The 20000-nt window shown below is 47.7% G+C and overlaps 1 protein-coding gene across 2 annotated transcripts in view; it reads left to right on the top strand.

Moving 5' to 3' along the window:
- Positions 1-20000, top strand: part of ankfn1b (ankyrin repeat and fibronectin type III domain containing 1b) — a 230052-nt gene that overhangs the window by 156509 nt on the left and 53543 nt on the right. For both annotated transcript variants that reach the window (XM_080788869.1, XM_080788868.1), the window contains exon 6: positions 10428-10550. In XM_080788869.1, the coding sequence (XP_080644995.1) occupies positions 10428-10550 (123 nt within the window). The remainder of the gene's footprint in view (positions 1-10427; positions 10551-20000) is intronic.

Below are 20000 nucleotides of genomic sequence, written 5' to 3'. Positions count from 1 at the left end.
ACAAAGCCAAGTCCCTAATTGACAAAAATGAGACCCCTACTTGCTGATGGTGGGTTTGACATCAGATAATGAGCTAGCAATGACACAGCTGCAATAAACCATCTCTCACCAGATCCTAAAAGTGAACCGTGGCTATCAGAGAATGGAGGAGACCCCAAGGAGCTAACATTAGGCCTCGAACGGAACTGCTCTACTGACATACTGAGTTATAAGAACAAGTACATTATTTACCATCAGCCTACAATGAGGAACATTTAAAAAAAATAGTGTCAAGCCATTATGATCCTCTGGGCTGTATGACTCCTTTCACATCTCGTGCAAAAATCATAGTGCAGGATCTATGGAACCAGGAAAGAGGATGGGATAACTTCATTAAAACGTATAGCTTTAACTTTAAAACCTCACACTGCATATGTAACTCAGAGTGCACAAATAGGCCCTCCTCATTCCTACAATAGCAACATATAACAAATGCAGGTAAATGCAAGGTTATCAATTCTCCTGTATAATATACTGTATAGGTACATGACACTCAGACTGGTGTCCTGTGATCTGTCACAGGCCCCTGTTGCTAAATAATTAGCACTGTTTGGCTGGAGCCAAGTAGCTTCCAAAAATCACATTCCTACCTTTTGATACGTTCTTTCAGGGGTAGCATATAATGTGATCCTTTATAGTCAACCATAATAACGTCGTTGTGTTGAGGAATGCAGACTTGGAACCTTACTGTCTTAGTGTATCACTCCGCCAGCTTTTTTTATTTAATTTTTTTTATTCGATGCAATTGTGAACAATAGCCAAGTAATACATAGTAAGATACATATCCATTGGCCAATCAAATGGTTCACTGCAGCTCAACAGTCAGTGTGAGGGGTGGTGATTGTTTACCCACAGGGCCGAGTCCCTGAGGGTGGCCTGGTCGCAACGAGATTCCCCCTGTCCGAAACGGACCAGAGACGGCTGAGATACGCCGGGGACCCCCGCGGACCCCCACCCGGGCACGAGACCCACGGGGCCGAGTCCCCGAGGGCGGCCCGGTCGCAACGAGATGCCCCCCAGCCAAAACGGACCAGAGACGGCTGAGATACGCTGGGGACCCCCGCGGACCCCCGCGGACCCCCACCCGGGCACGAGACCCACTGGGCCGAGTCCCCGAGGGCGGCCCGGTCGCAACGAGATGCCCCCTGTCCAAAACGGACCAGAGACGGCTGAGATACGCTGGGGACCCCCGCGGACCCCCGCGGACCCCCACCCGGGCACGAGACCCACGGGGCAGAGTCCCCGAGGGCGGCCCGGTCGCAACGAGATGCCCCCCGTCAAAAACGGACCAGAGACGGCCGAGATATCCATTATTTATGGAGCGCCAATAACCATTTGAAAATATATTTAAATTTCAATTTACTGTCTCAGTAGAAATTTGTAAATGGCTTTTGGGAGGAACTGGTTGCTGGTCCTAAGAAGACCCATGGGGGAGGGTAACACATCACACACACACACTCGGTCCTAAGAAGAACCATTTTTTTTTTTTTTAAGGGGGCTAGTGAATCATGGGGTGTGTGTGATATGAAATGTCCAGTACCTCCCCAGTGCCTCCCCAAGTGCCACCCCAGTGTCTGCCCTGCAGTGTCTGCCCAGTGCCTCCCCAGTGTCTGCCCAGTGCCTCCCCAGTGTCTCCCCAATGTCTCCCCAATGTCTCCCCAGTGCCTCCCCAGTGCCTCCCCAGTGTCTGCCCAGTGCCTCCCCAGTGTCTCCCCAGTGTCCCCCCGAGTGCCTCCCCAGTATCCCCCTGAGTGCCTCCCCAGTGTCTCCCCAGTGCCTCCTAGTGTCCCCCCAGTGCCTCCCTGAGTGCCTCCCCAGTGTCTCCCCAGTGCCTCCTAGTGTCCCCCCAGTGCCTCCCTGAGTGCCTCCCCAGTGCCTCCCCAGTGTCCCCTCAGTGCCTTCCCAGTGCCTCCCCAGTGTCCCCCCAGGGACTCCCCAGTGCCTCCCCAGTGCCTCCCCAGTGTCTCCCCAGTGCCTCCCCAGTTTCCCCTCAGTGCCTTCCCAGTGCCTCCCCAGTGCCTCCCCAGTGTCCCCTCAGTGCCTTCCCAGTGCCTCCCCAGTGTCCCCCCAGTGACTCCCCAGTGCCTCCCCAGTGCCTCCCCAGTGCCTCCCCAGTGTCTCCCCAGTGCCTCCCCAGTGTCCCCACAGTGCCTTCCCAGTGCCTCCCCAGTGTCCCCCCAGTTCCTCACCAGTGTCCCCCTGAGGGCCTCCCCAGTGTCTCCCCAGTGCCTCCCCAGTGTCTCCCCAGTGTGCCCCTGAGTGCCTCCCCAGTGTCTCCCCAGTGCCTCCCCAGTGTGCCCCTGAGTGCCTCCCCAGTGCCTGCCCAGCGACTCCCCAGTGCCTGCCCAGTGTCCCCCAGTGTCCCCCCAGTGTCTCCAATAGCAATACAAGAGCAATAATACAAATTAATCTTAATTTATTAATGTTATTTAATGAATTAATCAAATTAATTAATGAATCAAAAGTTGATTGAAGTTATTATATACTTAAAGCAGCATTAGTATGTAACTTTCCTCTTCTACCCTGGATTTGAACCCGCTTTCCTGCGTGCTGAAAACTTTAGCATTGAGCTAATCGAGCCGAACTGCTTGCTCGGGGGATAAATTTAATCTTGACCATAAGGTCCAAATTCGAGTCAGATCCTGTGTCTAGGTGAGACATGACCTTTGACACGATCTAAATGTCTCAACAGAAGAGCAGGGAGACAAAATACAACCAGCCCAATTGTATAAGTTATATTGTATTAACATACTCTACCATACAGATTGGACAAAATGTTATTGTATTCATTAAAAAAAGAGTTACATTTTCCACCACTGCAAAACTACTGCCATTTGAGGCATTGATTTCTCATTTCTGCATTAATGGTTTTACTCCTAGGTTTAGTTTAGTTTATTTAGGATCCCCATTAGCTGTTACACCTGGCAACAGCTATTCTTCCTGGGGTCCTCACAGAATAATATACATACACAAATTTAAATAAAAACAACATTACAGATATCATAAAAGAAATACATTAAAGCATAACAACCACGGTTAGTGCATTCACTCTAGATTACATTAACTGGTATATTGACAGGGTAAAATGCCTTTTACCCTTAATTTCTGTGATGCATACTGGTAGAGCGTTCCAGAAAGTCATTGCCCTGTACATGACTGTATTCTTCACTGCATCAGTTCTTGGCTTAGGCACTGTAAATCGACCCATTGCAACATGTCTGGTATTATGTACATGTCTATCACTGGTATAATGAATATTTTTATATAAGCATTTTGTTTTTTTATTTGAACAAATGTTCCTAAAAAAATCCAGCCAGACTGGCAGCTAATCTCTGCTCCACCAACAGCCATGACAGCTTCTGATGATTTAACAGTGTACTAGATCTAGTATTGCAGTTCAGGGCAAGGCGAGCTGCCTTATTCTGGGCTATTTGTAATTTACGCAGGTCTTTTTTAGGACCACACAACTGGACAATAGTCAAGGTGGGATATCACTAGTGCCTGGATGACCTGGACAGCAGATGTTGGAGTTAAAAACTCATCTCCTAATCATGGACAAACCCCCTCCCATTTCTTAGTTATGTTTTGAATACGAGTAGACCATGTTAGATGACTGTCTAATATAACCCCAATAAGTTTTGTTTCATCTACCTGCTCAACTGCTAGATTGCTCAGATTCAGATTCAATTTGGGTTTTGACTTGAGCATATGCTGTGATCCAAATACAATGGATTTAGTCTTTGAGATGTCCAGGACCATCCTATTGTTCACCACCCACTCTGATATGTTCTGTAGTTCCTTGTTAAGAGCTACAGACAGATCTTCCACATTAGTGGCAGACATATACAAAGTAGTGTCGTCAGAATACATGGCTATATTGGCCCCGACCAGTGGCATGTCATTTGTAAATATAGTGACCTAAGCAACTTCCTTGTGGAATTCCACAGTGAATATGTTTAGTATCTGAGAGACTCCCATTATAGTATACTCTCTGTGATCTGCTGGATGAATAGCTTTTTATCCACCTTAGTGCAGATAAGGTAAAACCATAACATGAAAGTTTGTCTAGCAATAGATTGTGATCAATAATGTCAAACGCGGCACTAAAATCTAACAGTACAGACCCCACTAGTCTCTTAGAATCCACATTCATTAGACAGTCATCTATTAACTGTGTCAGTGCTGTACATGTAGAAAGCCCATCTCTATAGGCGTGTTGAAAGTCAGCTTTAGCTTCCTTCCATATTTGTGGATTTTTGCCTTTCTCGTAAAAGCTACTATGTTGTGGTCAGTGCATCCAAATTCAACAGAAATCACCTTTGAGCATAGATCAGCTGCATTTGTAAAGATATGATCAATACAGGTGGAGGAGATGCCATTTATTATTTGTGTTCTTGTTGGCTTGTTTGCTAACTGTGTTAAATTGTATGTATCTGCAATAGCATGGAGGGTTTTCTTAAGTGAGCATGTTGGAGAGAACCAGTTCATATTCATATCTGCAGGTATATACAATTCCCTATTACTGTCTGATGCTCTGTCCACCATCAATTTACAATTTACAATTTAGGCATTTAGCAGACGCTCTTAATCCAGAGCGATTTACATTAAGCAAGAACAAAAGCACCATCTCACATACACTGCTGACTACTACTGAGAATTGGAATCCGGTAGTCTGTAACAGCAACACAGCAATATAGGTTTAATATTAGGCAAGTGGACTTAAAATATAAAAAAATATAAAAAGCCACACCCCCACCATGAATATTTCTGTCTCTCCTGTAGATATTATACCCATGTACCATAAATTCCTTATCACATGTTTCATCTAAATGTGTCAGATATGGCAAGTATTCTATATCAGGGGTGCCCAAACTTTTTTCACTGAGGGCCACATACAGAAAAATATAGGAAGGGCTGGGCCACTCACTAGAGATGAGGTATATCACCTCACCTGTCGTGTATTAAAGCAGGGTTTACTGCACAATGTTGTTGGCATGGCGCTGCGCCATGCTTGAAATAAATCGTGCCATGCCAAGCTGCCCAAAAAAAAGGAAGAAAAAAAAGAAAAGAAGGGGGGCTATTGAATCATGGTGTGTGTGTGATATGAAATGTCCAGTACCTCCCCCAGTGCCACCCCAGTGTCTGCCCAGTGGCTCCCCAGTACCTCCCCAGTACCTCCCCAGTGTCCCCTGAGTGTCTCCCCAGTGTCCCCTGAGTGTCTCCCCAGTGTCCCCTGAGTACCTCCCCAGTGTCCCCCTGAGTACCTCCCCAGTGTCCCCTGAGTGCCTCCCCAGTGTGCCCCTGAGTGCCTCCCCAGTGTCCCCTGAGTACCTCCCCAGTGTCCCCCTGAGTACCTCCCCAGTGTCCCCTGAGTGCCTCCCCAGTGTGCCCCTGAGTGCCTCCCCAGTGGCTGCAGTTTCTCCCCAGTGTTTCCCCAGTGCCTCCCCAGTGTGCCCCCAGTGCCTCCCCATTGTCTCCCCAGTGCCTCCCCAGAGGCTCCCCAGTGCCCCCCCAGTGTGCCCCTGAGTGCCTCCCCAGTGCATATAGATGATTAAACTCATAAGAGCCAATGCAGTGAAGTTACTGACCAAAAGGTTTTAGCTTTCTTTTGTTTGGAGACGGTCCTAACAAGTAGGGTAAAAATGTGGTAATTTATAGTTTGCCCTTCTTTAAATCTGATGTGATTGTATTAAAATAGATTTTTTTCCACATTCAGGAGTGTAGTTTATATGTTTCTACTATGTCTAGAAAGTGTGGTCCTAACGAGGTAAGCAATAACCTGAAAAAAAAGTGTGGTCCTAAGAAGGTAAGTTATACGAGTATGTGTGTGTGTGTGTGTGTGTGTGTGTGTGTGTGTGTGTGTGTGTGTGTGTGTGTGTGTGTGTGTGTGTGTGTGTGTGTGCGGCCGTGCATTCTCATACAGTACAGCGAATGTTTCATTCGCTTAATCTCGGTCAGATATGCTGTCCTGTCATGACCTTGCAGTGCCTTCACAGTCATCAAGACCGTTTCACAATTTGGAGACTCGGCCACCTGTGCGGACGCACAAACAAACTCCCTAACCTATGTATGCAGCGTGCAACACCAGTAACGTGAGAAAGAAAACATGGGTCCAACGAGGAGGAGAACTAATCGACCGGGCTATCCCACTTTGCACAGGGGCCTCCAAGGGGATTGCATCATCACTGTGTGCCCGCTGTGATGATGTCATCAGGGACAGCTGCGCGAGCAGCAGCCAGGGCCCGGGCTCTCAGGGAGCCTAAAGCCAGCCAGTTGCCAGCGGATCCCCTACACTGAGACCCACCTGCTTCACACGTCCCCTTTTCTCCTAAACCCTACAAAGGGATTCCCCGATGCCTCATCCATGTCCGTCGGCCCCGCACCTTTGAAGTCGTGATCCTACACCCTTCTGGAGTCATTGAAGTCGTTATCCTATTGTGTGTCGTGTCATGCGTTTGATCCAAATATGGCCATTGAACTTATACTGGGATCTACTGCTCCAAACCGCCGGTCTGTGGCTTAATATTACAGCTCTGCAAAAAAGAAACAAGCCAGCTATGAGCTGCGACCAAACGGACGTCCCTAACCCCATGTTGATTGCTGCTATGGACTATTTATGAATGGGAATTTCTCCAACAGACATTTAAGCGAAGTTGGCAGCGGCGGCTGGCGGTAGCTGGCGAGCGCAGGGTAGTGGCACTAATCAAATTAAAAGCCCTTGAAGAGGGGAGAAGCCTGGCCCGGGCTAATCTCCCATCAATTAGAGGTTTCTCTGCCATCTGACCAAGATCCCATTCATTCCCCGCATGGGTGATTCATACAGGAAAATATGTCTCTTTGTCTCCGAGGTCAACCAGCGCCTTTTGGAAGAGCCGTTGAAGGGTTGGGAAACAGTAGTTGAGCGTGTAGTGGGAAAGATGGGCGGGGGGATTGAAACGGCTTCCCCCAGATAAGCCACAGGCATGAAGTCATGGACAATGGGACGCAATGGCCCTCTCAACTCAGCTTATGGTGACCTCTTTGTAGTGAAACAGCTGGTTCTTAAGGGCTTGATGTGCTCGGTTGCTCACGACGTGTCACAGCAGCACGGCACGTTGTGTGAGCTTGTAGATCGTTTACGCGACACTGGCGCACAACTACGTATAAATCCAGCTTTAGGGGAGAGCTTGGGTCACTGAATATGTCAGAACATTCTGGAAGCGTTCTTTATTTTCTTAGACTGGAAAAAATCAGACTCATTATGTGGCTCCGCTAATAAATCTGCGGAAATATGGAGCCTGTGCTGTCTGTTCTTGATGCATTTCCCTTTAATTCCTGACTAAAATAAAGTACAGTGTATGCAGTGTTAATAGCTGTTTGTTGTGGCAGGAGTGTTGTGCTGAATGTCTATTGACATGGTTTAGTGGCTGACTGATCCCTTGATTATCATTTATGTATTTTAAAATGTCTGTTTGTTTTTAGTTGCATTATTTTAGTTTTCTTAGTCTCTGTGAGGCCAATTGTTGATTTCACATTCGACAAAAACAAAATCATCAATCATTCTTTCAAAGGCAGATGGTTTTGTAAGATTATAAAAAGGCATAAACCTTATGACCTTAAGATGATTCATCGCCATGATAGTAATATAATGTTCTTGTGTCGATTTCATTTAACGGTGGATATCTGATTTTGGAACAGGAGTTTTCATTTCTTCATATGGGTTGTTGGGTCAGTGTTTAGAGAGCTTTGACTTATGAAGCCTGTCATGGTTACCTCAGCCTGTCTTGAGCGCGGTATGAGATAAATGGAAATTAGGTGATGGTATTGAGAGACACTCATTCTTACATCAGCAAAAACAAAAAAAGGGCAAGATGCCTTCCAAGTATAAGGTAAATTAATTCTCCACCACGGAAGGTTGGCACGGCATCGAGACTTTGAGAGAAGGCTTTCACTTTCATTTCCAAGATCATGGCAAGTCTTCTTTCCACCCCAGTACGAGCAATTTACAACTCCGAGACCATGACGCAATGAATGCCTCCGTCCAACTTAGTTTTCTCATGTAATCATTCTCTCAGATCGAACCGATCTGCCGTGGAAGCATTACAACTTGACAGGACACTCTGCGAGACCTCCTGCCCTCCCTGAGAGAAGGCTGACCTCCTGAACCGCATACTGGTGTATGACTCATTTAATGTCCTGTCAAAGCCCCCTGCATTATGATCACCGCAGAAAAAAAAACACGCGCATGACAATGCGCCAATTTGGCAGCCGAGCCGGGCACAGTTGGACGCTCCGCCACACTGTTGTTCATCCATGTCACCGTTTCACTAATCAAAGGAACTCCATGCACCGCAGTGCATGGTTACATCAATGTTCTTTAGGAGATAATCAAAGCCTGATGTCAACCTCGATCGCTGCGCTGCCCCCCACCGCCCCCCACCTCACCCCACCACCCCACATAAACATAATGGCAGCAGAGAGACAGACGTGGTGTTTGAATGGCGGGCGCATGCACCTCGGTATAGACTGCGTTATGCTGCAGTCCACCCGCCCCTGCATGCAGATTGTCTCCAGTAGACTTCACCATGGAGACTAAAACACTTTTTGGCCAGAGTTGAGAGGAGATCTATGTATGTGTGTGAGTACGTATGAGTCATCATTAGAGATGTTTGATCATTTTCATAATGCAATCAAAACAGCATGTGTGTGAGATTAGGTGAGGGGGGTGGGGGGGGGATGCCACACAATAGCCAGATGGTTTATTTTGGAGAAGGATGGGGGTTATTGTTCACCCCCTATCGTCTCAAAATAGCCATTATGTTTAATCGGTTAGATGTTATTATAATTTAGAAGATGGATGGTAATGAATGATGTTGTATATCCATGTTGGATTCCTATGGAGACGTCCAAGGTGAATGACATGGCAGGTTGGAGGGGCTTATTGTTGGTATCAGCCGCCAAGAACACAGCTGTCTATGTCCTTTTCACTGTCCGCCTAGACCACTCATCTGGGAGATTGCTGAGGTGGAGCGCAACACCTACGGTAACATACTGTAAGCCCCCAGTACATACGGGCCGAGGTCGAACCAGAACCTTATGGTCCAACACCTACTGTAACATACAGTAAGCCCCCAGTACAGTACATACTGTAGGGGCCTAGGTCGAACCAGAACTTTATGGTCCAAAGAATTCTCTACTAACTTCTCTCACTTACCCGCTTATGCAGTGTTTCAGCAGCTTCATAGACAATGTTAAAGGGATAGTTCACCCCCAAAATGACTTTCGGTCGATTACTCACCCGATGGAGACTTGAATTCATGGACTTTTTTAAATTCTTAAGCCAATAATTTGATTTGATGATGATGATGCTGCTCCCTGTACTCCCTATGGAGACACAAATGAGATGTGTCTCCACAGGGAACCACTGATGCTCATCAAATTATTAGCTTCGGAATGCAACAAAAACAAAATAATTTCCATGAATTCAAGTCTCCAGGGGGGGGGGGGGAGTAATTGATAGGAAAAAAAAGGATTTTGGGTGAACTATCTCTTAAGACTTGATTATTCTCCAAAGTTACCGCAGCAATATTGCAGTGTTGAAATCCCTAATGAGCCATGTGGGCTAAGATTGAAATAAATACTACTTTGCCTATTAATAATATGGAATGGGAATGGAGGGACGTTGACAGCCCAGCAGAGGAGATTAAAACCTTCTCTTTTTTTCTATCTGTTAAGTATTGGAGAACATTAGGCAGGAAGTCTGCGTGTTTCCCTGGAAGCACATTTGTCCTGTGGGAGCTGCAACATTGTTCATCAACTTCACGGGTCACATTTCCACTTGAGTTGTGTGATTCCTTCTAGCGTTAGGGCTCTTACTTCTATTCAAAGAGACAGGTTGTTTAATAGGTCATCCCTAGTTTAATGTGCTTCTTCTGGTTCTTATTAAAGCAATTCATTGATTTCCTTTTGACGCTTTCACAACTGTCTCTACCGCTCATGCACTATTGGATTGAAAACCCAGACAGAAATTCTTCTTATGCCATGGGTTTTCTTAGAACACAACTATTTAACCTTGTGTACGATAATACAAAATGTACCACTTTGACCACTAATTATGGGTTTGTCATTATGCTGTATGTGTCACGAAGCAACATATTCTGTGTCTTGTAAGCTTGTATATTGGATATTTCTTTGCATCCTTGTGGCAGCTCATGTTGCCCTATAGTAGTTCACGACTACTGACTACATGAATAAATAATGTTGGTTGAAAGAATATTTTAAAGTTTATGCGGAAATAAAGTATATTCTGCAGGAGGGACCCATGGAAACCACACACATAAAATGCCATTCTCATTCAGATTCTGTTCTTTTTCTCTCCCCTATTCTGTTTCTATTCTCTCCCTACGCAGGTCAGAGTCGGGCATCTCCAAATTCACCCACCGTCTCTCCCTGAAGGAACGTCCGGTCAAAGCAGAGAAGGGCGCTGCCGACAGGCTTCCCACCTACAGGAGGCGCTCTCTCAGTCTGGATTGGTAAGCAAGGGCCGATGGCGTCAGAGTCAGACGGCCTGATGTGATTCCCTTCATATTTAATCCCATTCTTTTTCACGGGCCTCATAAAACCTATAAGGTTGTGATCGGTTACATGGCCTTCGCCACTTCCCCCTCGTAAAAATGCGTCTGTGAAAAGCGAGCAGACAAAGGCGGGATGCGGTCCCACCGTCGGGATAATCGTGTTCCTGTCCGCGCCATTTCCAAGGGTCACATTCTCAGACTGTGAGATGTGGGCGATAAAACAATACAGGAGCCTATAAACTTGTTTCAGGAGTGTGATTCGGAAAGAAAGCATCCATCCGGAGGAGCCGTTATGATGGAAATGCAGAGGTGAAAAAGCAACGCTTGAGGAGTGAGATGGAGACCGTATGCAGGGAACCTCGCTTCCAAGTGTTTGTGCGAGAAGTTGTTGGGGGATTGGGAGCGGGCTGGAGGGTGGGAGGGGTCCCAGCTCTGTCTCTGGAGCGGGCTGGAGGGTGGGAGGGGTCCCAGCTCTGTCTCTGGAGCGGGCTGGAGGGTGGGAGGGGTCCCAGCTCTGTCTCTGCGTCTGGGTTTCGTTGGAGAGCGCCAGGCAGCTCCAGTGGCGCCGGCTCATCTTGCTCTTGTAAAGCTCCAGTCCTCAGGCAGCCGATGAAAGGAGTTTGAAAGCCTTCCATCATGAGGGCTGCTTTCCCGTCCCCACCCATGGGAATCCTTCCCACTCCCCTCCTCTCTCTCTCTCTCCCTCTCGGCCTCTCAGCCTCCCATCCACCCGTTTATCTACCCATCCATCCTCCTGTCCGTCCATCTGCTGAGCTTCAGCGCCGTGTGTTCTTTTTGGCTCTTCCCCTATGCTCGTCTCGCCACTGGGAAAAAGCCCGGGGGCTAAACGGATCTTTCACTTCTTTTTGCACTTCATTTCATTGAGGACAAAATGTCCACACGGTCACGTGCGTAAACACTCTCCAGGTTTTTTCATTGTCGCATGGGGAATACTGCACCTACTGTATATGCAGAAGGCTTGCTCAGCGTTTTGCAGTGTGTCAGCTCTTCAATGTCCTGTTCGAACCACACTCTGGCCTGGTGTGAGGTCTCACAGGGTCTTTTGTCAGAGTGTTATGAGGCCTACTGTGTGGTCTCTGACCAACACGGCGATGTGTGGTCCGCCAGCAGAGGTGTGGTGTTAAGTTTGTAAGCGCCTCGTGTGCAGTGTGAGGTCCTCCGTGTTTTAAGAGCTTCGTCTTTTTTCCCCCCATGTTTCGTCGAGTAGGGACCTGGCCTTTAAAGTTCAGGCCCCGATTGATGTGGTCTGCTTTTAATGAAACACAGTGGGTAGATTGGACATGCTCATTTACGAGACGGGGCGGCGGGGTGGGGCGGGGGTGTACGGCTTGTGCTACAGCTGGATTCTGACTTTCTACAGGAGAGACACCGTTAAACGGAGTGGGACTGGCCTTTTGTGACATAATAAACTGGGACCCTGGGAAGAGACATTCAAGGTTGAGGGCTGAGTCATGCTGCTGGGAGGTGGAACGGGGTCAGTCCGGCTCCTGACGAGACCAGCACAGTTACTCTGGAATGCACAGTCATCACCCCAGTCAGTCAGAGGGAAAACATATGAGGCAGTAGCATCTATTGAAAACATCCCTCCATAGCCACGTGCATATTTGGAATTGTTTGACATTTATGGCACTTCCTGAAGGTTTTTCTGAGCGATATATATTTTTTCTTTGGTGTTCTGGTCACTGTCAACCTGAAATTGCTAGAAATTACAGTTATCAGGGACTTGTAGACATCTGCTAAAATGTTTTGTTCAGCCATTGTTAGATTGTGATGAAGCGACTTGTTCCATATTAGATACACTTCCGTGTGGAGGCAGAAGATTCACAAATATTTAGTTCATTTGCATCTACAGATGACTGTCTAGTTTTGACCGAAACATTGCTTAATTATACGTTTTCCTATTGTGCACGTGCAGGAGGTGTACTGGTCACTTTTTTCTTATTCTTTAATAATAAAGAATAAGAATTTATTATAATAATCTAAAAATAAGTTCTGTTCTGTAAACTGGTGTTAAACATGTCTACCCATACACGTCATGTACGACAACATTATATAAAATGTCAAGCTGGGAAACCCACAAGCAAGCCGCAGCAGTAAATCCCAGGTGGCTTGACGCTTTATCATCTATTTAGTGGACCGTTGACGACTCGTATGTCGACTCGAGTCAGGTACCGAAACAAACTGCAGCTATTAAGGGAATGCTGAGCCAAGGCAGTCTGTATACAAGGTTGAAATAGGAGCTGTTTTGTAGTTTCATCAAAGTCTCAGAGAGCTGGCCGGGCCTTGGGAAAACGCGATAATAAAAGATAATGGCAGTGTTATTGTTATTGGTAATCATAGTAAATGGGCTCTAGGGGGACAAGTGGGAAAGAGTGAGTCGGGGGGGGGGGGGGGTCTGGGGGGGAGCGAGAGGGATGGTATTGACCGCCTTTCGAGATGGCTGACTGGTCTGCGGCATATTGAAACGTTTTGTTGAGAAACCATCAGTACTGATCACTTCTGAGAGGCGAGCCGCGTACTGCAGCCATGCCCTTGGGTGAATTCAAAACGCCCCTTTTCCTTCCAGAGATTTCCGGTGAGGGGATTGTGAACAAAAATCCAAGCGTTACCTCCAAACCACCGAATCCATTCCTGAACCCGATCCCGTCTTACTTTTGCTCCTAATGACTGATACTGCTGATATTTTACTATAAGGGAATACCTTGCTCTGCAAGCAAATCAGCACATTTCTTCAACAGAGGTTACAGAGTGTGTCTGTATTTCCCTAAGTAAGTATATGTTTGCTGCCTAGTTTCCCTACTCTGCATGGAGTGGAGACGATAGACGTCCAGCAGAGCCCTAGTATGGAGCAGTGGGGCTATAAAGGGATACTGGTCCCGCTCCAGTGTAGGCCCCAGTTAATAAGGCTTTATTTCCATATCCTCTCATGGGGACAGAGAGAGGCAGTTCCAGTCCATTGCCAAAACCCCTGAGTACAATGGTAGCTGCAGCCATGAGCTCTGGCCAAGCCATTTTTTATTTCCCATAGCAATTCCTCTTGCAGTGTGTTTCTGAGGGGAAACTTTAGACGTAAATGCTTAAACATCGCCCATGTAACGCTGCATTCTCCACTACTCAAACCAAATCCTTTGAGCAAACGAAACTTGAAATTGAAATTGAAAGAGTGCAGTGTGTGTGTGTGTGTGTGTGTGTGTGTGTGTGTGTGTGTGTGTGTGTGTGTGTGTGTGTGTGTGTGTGTGTGTGTGTGTGTGTGTGTGTGTGTGTGTGTGTGTGTGTGTGTGTGTGTGTGTGTGTGTGTGCGTGCGTCTGTGTCTGTGTCTGTGTCTGTGTCTGTGTATGTGCGTGCCTGCGTGCTTATACGTACGTATGTGTGCGAGTGTGCATGTGTTGGCCAGTGCGTGCATGTTTTGTATGTGGCCGTGCACATTCTCAATGGACTCACTGGGAATCGGTTAAAAGCCTGGTCATCCCCAGCAGGCCTCTGTTACATTCTGTTCTGTTCTGTTGTGTCCCAGGTTGCTCCTTGCCAGTCAGTGTTCAGCCTGGCTCCAGACTCTGTGCTGCACGGCCCTCTGGGGGTCTGACATGTTAAAGCTGTATTGTGCGATATGCGGCCCCTACGGATACAACAAGGGGGAATTACAATAACAAGCCGCTGTGTTGCAAAACAAGCCGGCTCTCTCCCCTCCCCTGCAGCGCCTCCCCTCCCCTCCCGCTCGTCATTCCTTGTCTATCAAAGACCTTCACACACACACACACACACACACCCCCACACACACACACCCACCCACACACACACGCACGCACACACACACACACACACACACACACACACACACACACACACACACACACACACACACACACACACACACACACACACACACACTCTTGACAGACTCCAGCAGTCAAAGCGAGAATTAGTTCCTACTGAATGACGTGATAGCAGTTTTGCTATCATGTCAGATGAAGAGATAAGTTGTTCAAATGTATATCTAGTGATTAGATTAGGTTATTGCATTATGCCATAATGCAGCAGTGCAAAGCACTGGGTCGGCTTTGGGAGAGGGAGCTGATCTTAGCGACTTAAAACCTATACAGTATACAGTATACAGTATAGTTTCTAGTGCTGCACGATTCTTGCTCAAATGTGAATCCGGATCTTCCTCCATGAATTGGACAGCCAACTAGTGCTGCACGATTCTTCCCACAATGAGATTGCATAGATGTCTGAATCTAGATCTCAACCTCTTTTTGATGAATTGTTCAGCACTAATGTAGTTAGTTAGTTGCTCATAAGCTGAACAGCGAAAATAGTTTTTTTTATATTCTTTGAAAATGTGCCCAAAATGCAAATGGCTTTATTGAAGAGGGGAGAGAGGTGCCAAGGTGTTTAAACAAACTGGTCGGAGCTCAAGTATAGGGGAGTCCAAAGCCTTATAGGAGGAACTGGATGAACCAGCAAGTCCTGTTAGCGGTCACGGTGCTCACACCATTTTCACATGTTTTTAATGTCCAAAATATCACTACAATGCAGCTTGAACACACACACACACACAGTGTGCGCGCACACACACACACACACACACACACACACACACACACACACACACACACACACACACACACCTTCTAGTCTGCTGTACTAAACCTCCTCTAGGCTACTGTATACACACACACAGTCACACACACACACCACAAACACAAACGCACAGTCGCTCGCGCTTAAACACACGCAGTACAAATATACACACTTATACACCATAGATGACACAGGCAAGCAACACAGTCTGCCCCCGCGATGTATGCACTCGCACACACACACACACACGCATGCATGCATGCATGCATGGGGCAAACACACATTTCAGTGGTTAGCGTTTTGTTGAGATTGGGGTGAGATGGGTGGATGATGGTGGATGATGGTGGTGACGGTGTGTGTGTGTGTGTGTGTGTGTGCGTGTGTGCGTGTGTGTGTGTGTGTGTGTGTGTGTGTGTGTGTGTGTGTGTGGTGGGGGGGTGATGCCAAGTGCTAATCCTATGAATTTTGCACAAAGAGAATTAAAAGGCAGAGAGAGAGAGAGAGAGAGAGAGAGAGGCACTGTTATTAAAAAAAAGTCTCTGTGGAAAAAGCAGGGCAATGCTCGAGGGGCTTGAGTGTAAAGCGGTTTTGGACAGAGTGCCGCTCGCCTCATTTGGTTCTAATTTGTTTTAATACCCCCCCCCCCCCCCCCCCCCCCACCGCACACACACACACACACACACACACACACACACACACACACACACACACACACACACACACACACACACACACATTTTTTTCCCTTTTTCTTTCACTCTCTCTCCGTCTCCCTTTGCTCTCCTTTCTTCTGTGGCTGCTAGCTGTCAGTTCAAACGAGAGGGACAAATGAGGAGGTTATGGAAGCCTGCAAAGTCTCCCCTTAGATATTCTGATGTGATAGATATTAAAGATCACTGTGTGAGTGCAGCCTGGATCCGAGCCCGCGCCGGAATGTGTGACACTTGTATATATATATGTATATTCTATGGCTTAGCGTTAAAAGAGGCGACCCACCCACACACACCCCCGTATACCCCCCAGATGCATATGGAGGGCCGCGGAGGCTTTGCCTTGCGCACACACACACAATGTTGTGAATTAATGGAGCCTGAATGGGGAACATTTTGGAATCCACAGTTTACACAAGAAACTCCGTAGACTTCGAGTCTAAAAAGCTGCCGTGCAATCGCCAAAAAATCAACCCAGTGTTGACTTTTTCAAACAATGTGTTTTCACAGTCTGCATGCGAGCGGTTACCGAAAACCTATGACATTGTTTCCCCTTATTTCATCCACCATGCAGGCCAGATTTTCCCCTGTGTGAAGTCAGGCTGTATGCTGGAAAATTCGGAGTGTCAATTTAATTGTGGGAGGATCTTTCTGTGCGTGCAGTTGATTTGGGCAATAGTGTTGGCTCGAGACCAAAGCACGATGTTCAGAGTGGGCTATTATATTATCAACTGTACTGCTTTTAACCACTTAAGCCCTATTTCAGTCAGGACCACTCACGTCACAAACAGATCCATGTATTGCAACAAATGGCGTTAACGGCTCCGCTCTTTTAGATGTTCCCCACATTTTGCCAAGCAGCATGCTAATCAAAATCAGGGAACGCTATATGCAAAACCCCACAGGTATACAAGAGCGGGCCAAAGACATTTAATCCCTTTAACTTGAGTCATGCAAACTCAAATGCAGTTTAAAGGGCCACTTCACCCCTTTTGCAAAGGGTATTTTAATGATGTTTAGGACACAATAAACACTTTCCTATGGGGTGAAGTACATGTATACTATATGGAGGGTCCAAGTGGACTGCAGTCAGGCTATTACATGTACTGTATGGAGGGTCCAAGTGGACTGCAGTCAGGCTATTACATGTACTATATGGAGGGTCCAAGTGGACTGCAGTCAGACTATAAGCTGTACATGTACTGTATGGAGGGTCCAAGTGGACTGCAGTCAGGCTATAAGCTGTACATGTACTGTATGGAGGGTCCAAGTGGACTGCAGTCAGGCTATAAGCTGTACATGTACTGTATGGAGGGTCCAAGTGGACTGCAGTCAGGCTATAAGCTGTACTGTATGGAGGGTCCAAGTGGACTGCAGTCAGGCTATAAGCTGTACTGTATGGAGGGTCCAAGTGGACTGCAGTCAGGCTATTACATGTACTGTATGGAGGGTCCAAGTGGACTGCAGTCAGGCTATAAGCTGTACATGTACTGTATGGAGCGTCCAAGTGGACTGCAGTCAGACTATAAGCTGTACTATATGGAGGGTCCAAGTGGACTGCAGTCAGACTATAACCTGTACTGTATGGAGGGTCCAAGTGGACTGCAGTCAGGCTATAAGCTGTACATGTACTATATGGAGGGTCCAAGTGGACTGCAGTCAGGCTATTACATGTACTATATGGAGGGTCCAAGTGGACTGCAGTCAGACTATTACATGTACTGTATGGAGGGTCCAAGTGGACTGCAGTCAGACTATAAGCTGTACATGTACTGTATGGAGGGTCCAAGTGGACTGCAGTCAGGCTATAAGCTGTACATGTACTGTATGGAGGGTCCAAGTGGACTGCAGTCAGGCTATTACATGTACTGTATGGAGGGTCCAAGTGGACTGCAGTCAGGCTATAAGCTGTACATGTACTGTATGGAGGGTCCAAGTGGACTGCAGTCAGGCTATAAGCTGTACTGTATGGAGGGTCCAAGTGGACTGCAGTCAGGCTATAAGCTGTACTGTATGGAGGGTCCAAGTGGACTGCAGTCAGGCTATAAGCTGTACTGTATGGAGGGTCCAAGTGGACTGCAGTCAGGCTATAAGCTGTACTGTATGGAGGGTCCAAGTGGACTGCAGTCAGGCTATAAGCTGTACTGTATGCCTGCCAGCAGGAAGACTATAGAGCTTCCAGTCCACAGGAGGGAGTAGAGTTTCTGCTTACCTCTTTGCTTTTGGATAGGCCCTGGGCTATTCTTCTATACGCATGCACGCACGCACACAGAATATATATGGACACGCACGCATATTAACATACACACACATACACACACATACATACATACTTGTCTCTCTCGCACAAGCACACGCGTGCATGCATGCATGCAAGTGTGTGTGCTCGTGCGCACACACACACACTCACTCAGTTACCTATACCCGTAAACACAGACACGTGCACATGCATCTCTCTCTGTCTCTCTCTCTCTCTCTCTTATACACGCATGCACACGCACACACACACACACACACACACACACACACACACACACACACACACACACACACACACACACAGTGGCCCAGACTGCTGAGCAGTAGGGATGCTGTGGCTGCAGAAGGGGAGATTTATGAGGTTGGCTCCCTCTTGTCCTGTGTGTCTCTGTCTCTGCACTCTGGTTTCCACTCCAAACCTCAACTCAGCACACACACACACACACACACACACACACACACACACGTGCGCGCACAGGAGGGGGGGTTGCTTGTGAGAGATGGAGGGGGCAGAGATGGGTGAGACAGAATTTAAGGAGGCTAGAGGGAGTTGAGGAGGTGAAGGGGATTCAAACTAGATGAAAAGACAGATTGAGAACATGATGAAGAGAGACAGCGAGAGAGAGATGGAGGGAGGGAGGGAGGAAGAGAGAGAGAGAGAGAGAGAGAGAGAGATGGAGAGCCCACAGAAGTATTGAGAGAGAGGGAGGGAGAGAGAGATGGAGAGTCTTAAGTATAGAGAGGGAGGGAGGGAGAGAGAGAGAGATGGAGAGTCCACAGAAGTATAGAGAGAGAGGAAGTCAGTGGAGAGGAGTCACAGACGTGCATGTGACACCGTGTGTGCATGCATGCATGCGTGTGTGCATGTGTGCGTTCGCGTATGCGTGCGCCTGTCTATGCGCTTATTTCTATGCATGTTATTGATCGCGTGTTTGTTGTGCGAGTGCGTGCATTGCGTGTGCGTATACGTGTGTGGGTGGGGTCAGCATACAGAGTGAAGGAAAGCAATCCGGTTTGGGCACCCTGGAGAGAGCCATGGTCAGAGAGCTGTGGTCAGAGAGCTGTGGTCAGAGAGCCGTGGTCAGAGCTGTGGTCAGAGAGCTGTGGTCAGAGAGCTGTGGTCAGAGAGCTGTGGTCAGAGAGCCGTGGTCAGAGCTGTGGTCAGAGAGCTGTGGTCAGAGAGCTGTGGTCAGAGAGCTGTGGTCAGAGAGCCGTGGTCAGAGAGCTGTGGTCAGAGAGCTGTGGTCAGAGAGCTGTGGTCAGAGCTGTGGTCAGAGAGCTGTGGTCAGAGCTGTGGTCAGAGCTGTGGTCACAGAGCTGTGGTCAGAGAGCCGTGGTCAGAGAGCTGTGGTCAGAGAGCCGTGGTCAGAGAGCTGTGGTCAGAGAGCTGTGGTCAGAGAGCTGTGGTCAGAGCTGTGGTCAGAGAGCTGTGGTCAGAGCTGTGGTCAGAGCTGTGGTCACAGAGCTGTGGTCAGAGAGCTGTGGTCAGAGAGCTGTGGTCAGAGCTGTGGTCAGAGCTGTGGTCAGAGAGCTGTGGTCAGAGAGCTGTGGTCAGAGAGCTGTGGTCAGAGCTGTGGTCAGAGAGCTGTGGTCAGAGCTGTGGTCAGAGCTGTGGTCAGAGAGCTGTGGTCAGAGCTGTGGTCAGAGCTGTGGTCAGAGCTGTGGTCAGAGAGCCGTGGCCAGAGAGCGGTCTGCAGTGTTTTACCGACGCAGGGAGATCCACATGGAAGCTCTGGTGTCACAACCTTCCCTCGTCCTGCCAGGCCATGCCGTTGTAATAATAATAATAATAATGCCATTGTCACTTACTAACTTTGAAAACCATTAGAATTCCTT

Source organism: Protomyctophum bolini (assembly GCF_963924005.1).
Source record: "Protomyctophum bolini genome assembly, chromosome: 18".
In the NCBI taxonomy this organism is placed as follows: Eukaryota; Metazoa; Chordata; class Actinopteri; order Myctophiformes; family Myctophidae; genus Protomyctophum; species Protomyctophum bolini.
This window is presented reverse-complemented; position numbering and strand designations above follow the sequence as displayed.